The sequence below is a fragment of the Biomphalaria glabrata genome, chromosome 3 (genome assembly GCF_947242115.1).
Source record: "Biomphalaria glabrata chromosome 3, xgBioGlab47.1, whole genome shotgun sequence".
In the NCBI taxonomy this organism is placed as follows: Eukaryota; Metazoa; Mollusca; class Gastropoda; family Planorbidae; genus Biomphalaria; species Biomphalaria glabrata.
The window spans coordinates 45,502,131-45,511,955 of record NC_074713.1 but is presented as its reverse complement, the minus strand read 5'-3'; the positions used below and the strand labels follow the sequence as shown (position 1 = coordinate 45,511,955).

Here is a 9,825-nt window from a genome sequence, read left to right as displayed (position 1 = left end):
ATTGCTGATGAAGAGGACTATTCTAAAGATAAGGCCACAGTCACAGTGGAGCACACCGTCAGCACAGCACTCCTAGCTCAGAAACCTTTTCATTTTCCTTCTCTATCTCTGTGACTGTCTCTACTCTGTCTGTAACAGACTATGTTACACTGTACTGTAAGTAATTGTACAATCACTGAAGTTAAACTTAAAGTGATGACACTACGACTACGTCATTAGTGACACTGACTGAATTGAATGATACTGAATCTGAATCTTGAGTGATGATTGATACCATGGGCGTAGCCAGGATTTTTTTAGGGGTGGGGTTGGGGGGGATTTTTTCTTCCCCCCCCCCCCCCCCGGGCGGAAAAAAATAATTTGTGTGTGTGTGTACGTCATCTTTATTACATTCTGACCCTTCATTCTTTCGGAGACGTTTATTGTGCACTAGAATAGGTTCTTCATGGAGTAAGTGGAAAAATTGTAGATTCCCCTCCATTGCCAGCAATGAGCGAGCCCTGCCGCCAAGCACTATTTCTGGTATTGAAAGCCAACAAAATGCATATTCTGAGGTATCTACAGACTACTACAGTGCATTTTCCTGCTATTAAAAAAGTTTTATTTTAAAAACCTAATGTGCTATTCTTACTGACTTAGACCCTCCCGCGCCGTTTGGTGCATTTGCCGTCAAGCTGTTTCCACAAAAGTCTGTCACTGGTAATGTCTGAAGCCTCTTCCCACCTGCTCTGAGGACCTCCATGAATGTATGGCGCCAAGTTGTACTAGGATGTCATCACAACTCTTCTTATGTGTAATTCATTTTGTCAGAGAACATGCCCTGCAAACCTAATGCGTCGCTCTATCACAATCTTACTAAGGGGTTGACTCCCACTTCGGCATAGGATTTCCTTGATTTAGACCTGATCTGTGTAACTGACTCCTAAAATATGTCTTAGCCATCTTTGTTGAGCCACATTTAGTGTTTTTCAATCACGTCAGATGACTATTCACTGCAGTTTATTAATGGAACCCCGCCATTGGTAGAAATGTGTAACCTATCTTGAATACACTCTTGGAATTAAGTGACTGTAGTTTGCTTTAGATTTTATATCGAAAAGGGAAGTTTTATCGTCAAAATCATCTGTTGGGGTTTTTAAATTTTAAAAAATGTCTGGAGTTGTTTTTTTTTAAAATTCAAAACCCCATTTAGCTACAGTAATAGAATTTAGTAACTGTAGTTTGCTTTAGAATAATATTGAAGATAGAGGTTTTCCACCTCAAAACAGTCTGTAGGGGAATTTTAAACTCAAAACCATCTGGAGGGGTTTTAAACTTTAAAAAAAAGCCATCTGTAGAAGAGGGGTTTAAACTTAAAAACCCCAATAGGATTGGCTATGCTCAAATCATTTTAGTGTGTAATTTGCTTTTTTTATATTGAAGAGGTATTTTTAGCATCAAACCCCTCTGAAGGGGGGTTTAAACTCAAAACCCCTTTTGGCAACGCTCATAGCATTTTGAGTGCGAAATTTTTTTTTCGTACACTGAAGATGTATTTTTTAGCTTCAAATCTCGCTGGTGGGGTTTTAAAGTCAAAACCCCTGTGGCTACACTCATAGATTTTAGAGTAATTTGCTTTTTTTATAAATATATAATTGAAGAGGTATTTTTTAGCTTCAAACCCCGCTGAAGGGGGGTTTAATCTCAAAACTGAGTCAAAACCCATTTAGCTAGGCTCATAACATTTTGCGTGCGTAATTAGCTTTTTTTATATTGAAGAGGCATTTTTTAGCTTTAAACCCTACTGTGAAGAGAGGAAAAGGAGGGGGGGGGGGGTAAACTCAAAATCCTTTTGGCTACGCTCATAGAATTTTGAGTGTGTAATTTTTTTTTTTTTGTATATTGAAGAGGGGGTTTATCATAAATTTTGGAGGGGTTTTAAAATCAAAATCTTCCTTAACTGTGCTCTTGGAATTTGGGGATTGTCGTTTGCATTTTTGTTTGTTCTGTTTTATAGAAGAGAGGGATTTAACTGTGAAAACCCCCGGTAGGGGGTTTTAAACTCAAACCCCCCCCCCCTCCCTGGTAGGGGGATTTAAACTCTAAATCCCCTTGGTTGTGCTGGGACAAGTGATGGTTTAGTATTAAAATCTCACCTTAAATAAACAAAATCAAAGCAAAAAATGAGTCGCCCATGATTGATACTATAGTGATTGTATTTCAGATTCAGACATTTCAGAATTAATCAGATTGTAACTAATCTAGATTCTAATATTACTGTTACTGAACAGAGTGTACAGACTTTACAGAATCGGAGAAGGAAAATGAAAATGTAACAATGTGAATGTCAGCTGTTGACACTGATATTGATATATGTCTACAGTCATCTACTCATTAGCTCATTGTCAGGCATAAAATTTTCAATGTTATTAAATTTGATAAAAGTAAATATAAGCCCTTGAGTTTGAGAAAAAGTGTGTGAATTGTGACAGAGTTGCTGGAGACAAGGAACTATATTCCATTCCTACTAATGCAATGAACACATTTCTTTGGCACCTTATTAAGTTTGAGGGGCATTGAGCGTTAGGCCATTACTTTAAAGAATTGCATCTGGTAGTACGTAAACAACTGAATTCACAACTTTGATTTTTTTAAAAAAAATTTATCACACAGATGTCAAAACAGTTACCGGTACCAAAGAAGTGATTTGTAGGTTAAAAAAGGCAAAATATTTTTTTTTTGCTCAAATGCCCTGCAGCAAACTTCAACATTATATATTATCATTTGTGAATCAAATTTAGAATTACACTATTCCCAGATGATGTGTCTTAACTATTGCAATGTTGGCTTGTTTTTACAGGATATAAGCTCAAGTGTCTATATGTATTTTTGTTTTTGTATTTAATATAAACATTTTCAAATGTATGTATTATTGTTGTTCTCTGTTCACTAATTTGTATAACTTGTTTTTACTATATTTTAGCTCCCAAATAAAAGTGTTAAAGGTTTCAAAGGCGTTCCTTACAATGGTTGATGAAGCCAAAGACTAGCTAAATGGAAGATATTAAAGAGTTTCACGTAGTGCCTCTGACACAGTCCAAATATTTAGTTCCAAAAAGTGTCTACTTCACACAGGTAAGCACATAGAAATAATCACCACAAATATAAAGATTTTGTAATGTTAACTTTCACTATAATTTAGTTTAAATGATTTTAGAAATTGTTTGACTGACACAATTTAGAGAAAGATCACCATGATCTATTGACATCATTCGATAACAGCAATCTAGACCAATCCCAAGAACTGTTTAATACACTAAACGTAACTAAAATGTTCAAACAAGTAAACACAGCCAAAGCCTTGGGACCTGACAAATTAAGTGGAAACCTTGTAAAGCTATATTGAGAACGGCTACCTTCTGTGCTATATTTAACAAGACCAGGAAAACAAACAAAATACTACCATTTGGATACATCAGAAATAATATCAGTACCCGGAAAAAAAGATCATTGCTTCTAACAAAGGCCCATATCCCGTTGCACTTACATCAATTCCAATGAAGTGCTTGGAAAAAATGATTATAAAATGTCTATTGAAATAAGTAGAAACATGTCTAAACCCTCACTAGTTTGCAAACAAACCACCAAGAAATGCTGAAGATTTGATACTACTCATGCTGGATAATCTGTACTGTCATCTGTGTTGAACTTTCATCCCCTTAAACAATATCCAACCACTTCTCATGATAACATTTGAATGTTAGCAAGCATATGCAAGCATGGTGTCTAAGCTTTCTGATAAAATGCCTACAATTATATGTAAAAGTTCATGTGTCAGGTACTAGAGAGTTTAACACTGGAGCGCAGCAGGGATGTGTTCTTTCACCAGTAATGTATCTGGCTCTTTCTGTCTTGAAAGACAATGGATGCGCCCAGAAGAAACACTAATTTTAGTTTTTTCTTAAGTCGGATAGAATCTGGTGTGAATTACTATATATATATATATATATATATATATATATATATATATATATATATACCATCTACTCAACTGACACTTAAAGTCCATCAGTTAATATTCCATCATCAAATTTGCTGATGATAAAGCCATCCTTGGCCTTATCGCTGTTGACGAAAGTCAGAAACATGCAACAGTAAACACTTTCTACCAATGGCATATAGACAACTTTGTTTATTTTGAATGTTCAGAAAACTAAAGAAATGATGGTAGATTTTAGGAAGCATAAAGACTACTTTGCAGAAATTCAGCTCAACACCAAACCGTAGACCAAACTGTATGAAGTACAAGAATATAAATACCTAGGTACAACCATAAACAACAAGCTATAATGGAGTGAACACTGTCAAAATCTTTACAAAATACATCAAAGACTTTTCATTATCAGGTAGCTATTAAAATGTAAAATTGACAAAAATATTATTAAACTTTTGTATATTGGCACAGCAACCATCTGTAGTCTAACTAACTTTGCCCTCACCTGCTGGTATGGTAATACTTCATTGGTACAAAGACATCAACTAAGTAGACTAATTAAAAAAGCATCCTTTATCATTCAAACACAACTACCATTTTCTGGTAATGCTGAGGTGGACAATTCTTGTCAAACTAAATTTTTCTTAACTAGAGAGACACACACACATACTTGCGCATTTCCAACTAAAAGAAATTTTTAAAAAATAATTGATTAGCCTATTTTTTTGTTTCCAGTTATCTTTTTGCTTAAATACTTATTAATATTTTTTTTTTTTTTTAATTATTTTGTTCTTAAAAATTTTAATGTATTTTAAAATTCATGTAAAATGTTGACAATTGGGGAAGAATGGGAAGTGTCCTAATCCTCCATCTCCATCTCTCACATACACAATTTTTCAAAAGTACTCCTACAATAATTCTACACCTTCCACTCCTTTAAGAAAGACTTAAAACAATTTATTTTAGGTCTGTTACCCTGTGCATATTGTTTGCATTTTTTGTCCTACCATGACTGTCTCCAGTAAAAAGATAAAGTCCTAGTTGAAACTTTCCATAGGTTTTGAATCCTTTTTGTTTCCTGATTGGGATTGGTTCTCTTGCCGTCTAATCTACAAGATGGATCCAGAAAATGTTTACCTAGTTCTCCAGAGTTGTACCTTGTATTTACTGACCTATAAATTCTGGCCTCTCTCTTAAACTTTGACACCTGGTTAATTTCTTTTCCATTATCATTATACCTGTAGTTAAATAGCTAGAGATGAACACGACTATTAAAAATCTATATCTAGCTAAATCAAACTAGAATTTAAAATCCCAGTCTTTAAAGAGATTTGAACCTGGGACATCCCAGTTCAGAAGCCAAGCGTTTTACCTGTCATCTAAAATGGCCACAGATTATCTTTTTTTTTTCCTTTTGTCTTTTATTGCAGAATGGAAAAAAGAGAAGGTGGGACTTTGTGACAGAGCATTCAGAGTAAGTGTCTATCATGTTTGTTTTGACAGAGCATTCTAAGTGTGTCTGTCATGTATCTAAGTTGATGGGCCTGATTGGCTAAAATATTTGTTCACATGTGAAATATATATCTCAAAAATGAAAGAGGTCTTCAAAATGTGGATAGGACAATAGAATTTGCAAAATGATTAAAAATGTTAATCTGCATTGTTTAAATGACTGTTCAACAACTCAATACCCTCCTGTTTTCCCCTCCCAATAGCTGCTTTTAACTTGCTTCTAAGTCAACACATATTTTTACTGTGTAACATTAACGCTATGAAATTTCCCTTCTGCTGAAGCATGACATGACAAACATACTTGCCTTAAATCTGGTGCTGTGTACAGTTTTTACCTTACATTTTAAAAATCTACATTCATTGCCTTGTGATAGAAATTATTATGTAAGCTTTAATTAAGAAGTTTGACTATTTTTTTTTTCAGTGTCAATGTGTTGTTATTTAACACCAGTAAAAATGTCTTCATCTTAGTCAAACAGTTTCGACCAGGTAAAAATATAGTTGATAAATAGTTGAAATGAACAAATTAGAAGGAAGTCAAATTTTAGTTTAACACAGAAATAAGGGAAAAGATACAAAATTAATACATTCAAAAATGTATTTATAAAAAATTCAAAACATTGAACTTGTGTTTTATTTAAGCAAAAAATTATCTACTTAAAAATTATCATATTTTTCATTTACATATTTCTCCAATCTATTTTTCGAAAGCCATAAACTCCTTAATATGCATAGATTGTGATCCAAATCATTTGTTATTAATTGTATACAAGTCAATGAATCGTAATACAATTTTGCCTTATTTCTTTCCCTTAAATTAAAGTACTGAGAAATGATGTATAGCAATGACATGTTTAATAAATTACTAGTTTAACTGTACTAATTGGTTTTAATTCATTTTTTTTATTTAAGTTCAGGCTAAATGATTAGTTAGTTATTTTTCACATCTTTCTATTGGTTAAATTAGCTGTCTATCTTTACAATGTGAAGAGTGCTGGTTCAGGAGTCAAGGTCAACACAGAGGTGTTCCCTGGCTCTCTTGGAGTAACAGTTGAACTCTGCTCTGGACTAGTAGACAAAGAAAACAAGAGCCTGGAGGAAGTGGCCCAGGCAGAGGTGCTGGAAGAATGTGGCTATTCAATATCAGTGGATGACTTGCAGAAGATCACAAAGTGTCGGTGAGTTTCACTTGTTTTCCGACTTGTAATAAGCACTCACTAAATCCAAGTAGGTGTCACATTCAACTGCAGATTTCGGCTACAAGGGAATAGAGCCATGATTAAAGTATGGGTCAATATTTTGTGTGTGTTAGGTCATTCAAAGCATCATAAAGTCCTTGGAGAGAGATTTTTGTATAAAAATCTGTGGGTTACTGTAAGAAAAAAGTTTCTAAAGAGCATTCGAAGGAAGAGAGAAAAATAATGTGGTCATCTATACAAATCTTTTAAGGAGACTATAAGAAAATGTTAAATATCGAGCTCATTGGTTGTTAGTCAATTGATCAGTAATTATTCACCCCTCACTGTACTTTATTGAACTTTACATTGATAGCTTTTGTCAAGCAAGCTATTTTAATACTTGTATCATTTATACAAGAGATCTTTTATTTTAATTTTGCTCATCAATGGTATTTATTTCATTGGACTGAGTTCTTCTTCTTTGTTCTCATTTTTATGTTGGAGCGTTCAGATGACTAGACCAATATATGAGATGAACTGTGCAGTGGTTTATTGGACTGATTTTAACTTTCAACAAATTGTATTCAACTCATTTTTTTTTGTAGGGTGATACTATAGAGACAACCTGCAGATGTTCTGTTACTTTGACTGACCAAAGTCTAATTTATAGTGTTAAAGTAAACTATGTAACAGTCCAGACCCAGTTAGAAAATGATTCAGAAGACAGTTTAAACCTTTTTTTTTATTTTGCAAAGTTTGTACCATTGAAGCTGGTTAATATTAATTTAAAACATACAGACAAATGTCAAAAACCAATTACCTCCTCTTTTGCTTGGTTCAAACTTCTGTACCAGTCGTCTAATTAGTTTTTAGCACAAGACCACTACACCGAACTTAAAATTTTACCAACTGGCTTGGTTTGAGTTCATTATAAAAATCCCAGAGGTTTGAAAGGTTGATACATAGTTAGAATGAACAAATATTATATATATATATATTATTAATGAGGAGCTTGAGCCGCTAGTTATGCTCCTTCATATCAGATTTAAAAGTGGTAAAAGTTAATTTATCTTCACTTATTAGATGCAGGTACATTCAATTATTGCCACTTAGCGATGCTAATAAAATACATTCTTTACAGCAATAGCATTGGGCTTGTTGGCTCTGAGACAACTGTTTACTATGCAGAAGTCACAGACGAGCAAAAGGTGAGTAGCGGAGGGGGACTAGCTGAAGAAGGAGAGCTGATTGAAGTGATTGAGGTGACAGTTGACGAGGCTCGTAAGCTCATCTATGATGAGGCGGTGAACAGAGAATCAGGCTTGCTGGTGGCACTACTGTGGTTTTTTAACAAAGTCTGGCCCCACAAATGTGGCCAGGGACACTGACAAACAGCTTGGAGTAGAAACCAATTGACCTCTATTTACAGAATATATTTTTAACTCATGAGCTATGTTAAAGTTGTGACCTAGCATTTTACTGTTTGTTTGTTTTTCGCTGTTGTTCATTTTTGTGGTTCATCTTCACCTCTTTAAGAACATAGAGCAAGATTATGTTGTTCATGAAATTGTTTATTGTCAACATTATGGATTTAGATGTACATCTTTTTTTTTTTTTTTTGAAAAGCTAATATTTTACTGCAGAATGCAGGCTGTTAAGTATTAACAATGTTGCTATATTGTTTTTGGGGTGGATACAATTGTGGTGGTTTGTTGAATACTATATAGTAGCCATCTGTACCATTGATATCTTTGAAAAAGTTTAACAAACATTGTTATACAAATTTCTATAAATAAAACATCTCTAATTAAATAAAGCCTCCTTTACACAATCAGAGATTTTCATAAACCAATAGCATGCACAACTGGAATATGGTTAGAAAAACCCAGGCACTATTAAAAATAATTTTAGAAATTTCATTAACTTCCAATAATGGAACATAGCAATTTCAGAACAATGCTGCATGAACAGTCCTAAGAAAAACAAAATGTTATTCTGTTTCAAATGCTCTGTTATACACACTCCATTGGTTTCCATTGAATGCAAGAATCGACTACAAGGTGACCACACTTTGTCATCAGTGCAAATACTTAGTGAATTGATCACTCTTTATCCCTCAAAGAGCCCTGCCCTTCAAGAGCTCACCACATCTAGTCGTGCCATGATTCCCCCTCAAAAGTTACGGTTAGGTGCCTTTTTCAGTGCATAGACCAAAGGTTTGAAACTCACTCCCCATTTATTTCAGATAAATACATGCTTCACTACATTCAAGAACATCAAGACCCTAACTGTTAAAAACTTTTTTGAGATTAGTTTGTCATTTTAACTCTCATGTATTTGTCTGTTATGTTATTGTAGCGTCTTGAGCCTAATTTATGCTTGTTCACAGCACTTTATACATTAAATTATTATTATCAAGTTATTGTAATCACACATGGTTAGTTATGTAATTACAGTATTTGACTAGGTGATGCTACAGAAGGTGATGCTACTTCTCTGTTCAGTTCTTTGAAATACTCACACATTGGCTTGTTGTATTTCTTGGTTTTATGGATCACATATTGATTGAACTATACATATACCTTTGCCGTTTGTATTGACCATTTGTAGTGCATTAAACACTGAGAATATGTACGGGCGTCTATTCTGTACATTTAGAAGTTGGACAAACTGACAGCGTGAAGTAAAGATTTTGCTTTAAATAGTCTGGGAAATGATTGATTGTCCAGCTTATTGAGAATATATTTTATTTCCTGTACTTTCTTTAGATCGAAGTTTAAATTTGTTTTTAATTTACACTGTAAAAAATGTAGCATAATTACAAAGAGCTTTGTCTTTGTAATAAATGTCTTGAACTAAAGATGTTTTTTGTTTTTACAAAAGTACAGAGGTAACTTAATTAATTTAAAGCAAATAACATTGAAATAAATTAAAACTGTAAGACTTATTTATTTTATTGTTTTTCAATTAATATATGTTTTATTTAAATCTGATTTATTTTATGGAAATTGACCTTCTGTCCAATTCAAGCTCTTATGTTGTTTTTTTTATAATTTCAAACTATCTATTTTAAGACTTGGACATTCTGCTAGTTATGATATACTCAATGCACTCTGGTTCAATCCTATTTGTGGAGATTATTGTGGGAGGGGTATGTAGTAG

General features: G+C 33.6%; 1 protein-coding gene across 2 annotated transcripts; it reads left to right on the top strand.

Annotated features, from left to right (window-relative positions):
* The first annotated feature begins 14 nt into the window (after positions 1 to 14).
* Positions 15 to 9,610, top strand: LOC106075980 (uridine diphosphate glucose pyrophosphatase NUDT14-like). Of its 2 annotated transcripts, XM_056022295.1 has the most exons (7): positions 15 to 156; positions 2,271 to 2,423; positions 2,963 to 3,114; positions 5,404 to 5,447; positions 5,910 to 5,974; positions 6,453 to 6,663; positions 7,805 to 9,610. In XM_056022295.1, the coding sequence occupies exons 3-7, from the start codon at positions 3,034 to 3,036 to the stop codon at positions 8,049 to 8,051; spliced, it is 648 nt and encodes a 215-aa protein (XP_055878270.1). In that variant the 5' UTR covers positions 15 to 156; positions 2,271 to 2,423; positions 2,963 to 3,033; the 3' UTR covers positions 8,052 to 9,610. The 2 variants fall into 2 exon arrangements, with proteins under 2 accessions (XP_055878270.1, XP_013092318.2); XM_013236864.2 differs by lacking the exon at positions 2,271 to 2,423.
* Positions 9,611 to 9,825: the final 215 nt, after the last annotated feature.

Excerpts from the sequence above, each read along its gene's own strand:
- LOC106075980 (XM_013236864.2), top strand. The coding sequence starts at position 3,034 with ATGGAAGATATTAAAGAGTTTCACGTAGTGCCTCTGACACAGTCCAAA. Across the intron at positions 3,115-5,403 it reads AAAGTGTCTACTTCACACAG|AATGGAAAAAAGAGAAGGTG; the intron begins GTAAGCACATAG and ends CTTTTATTGCAG. Across the intron at positions 5,448-5,909 it reads TTTGTGACAGAGCATTCAGA|TGTCAATGTGTTGTTATTTA; the intron begins GTAAGTGTCTAT and ends TTTTTTTTTCAG.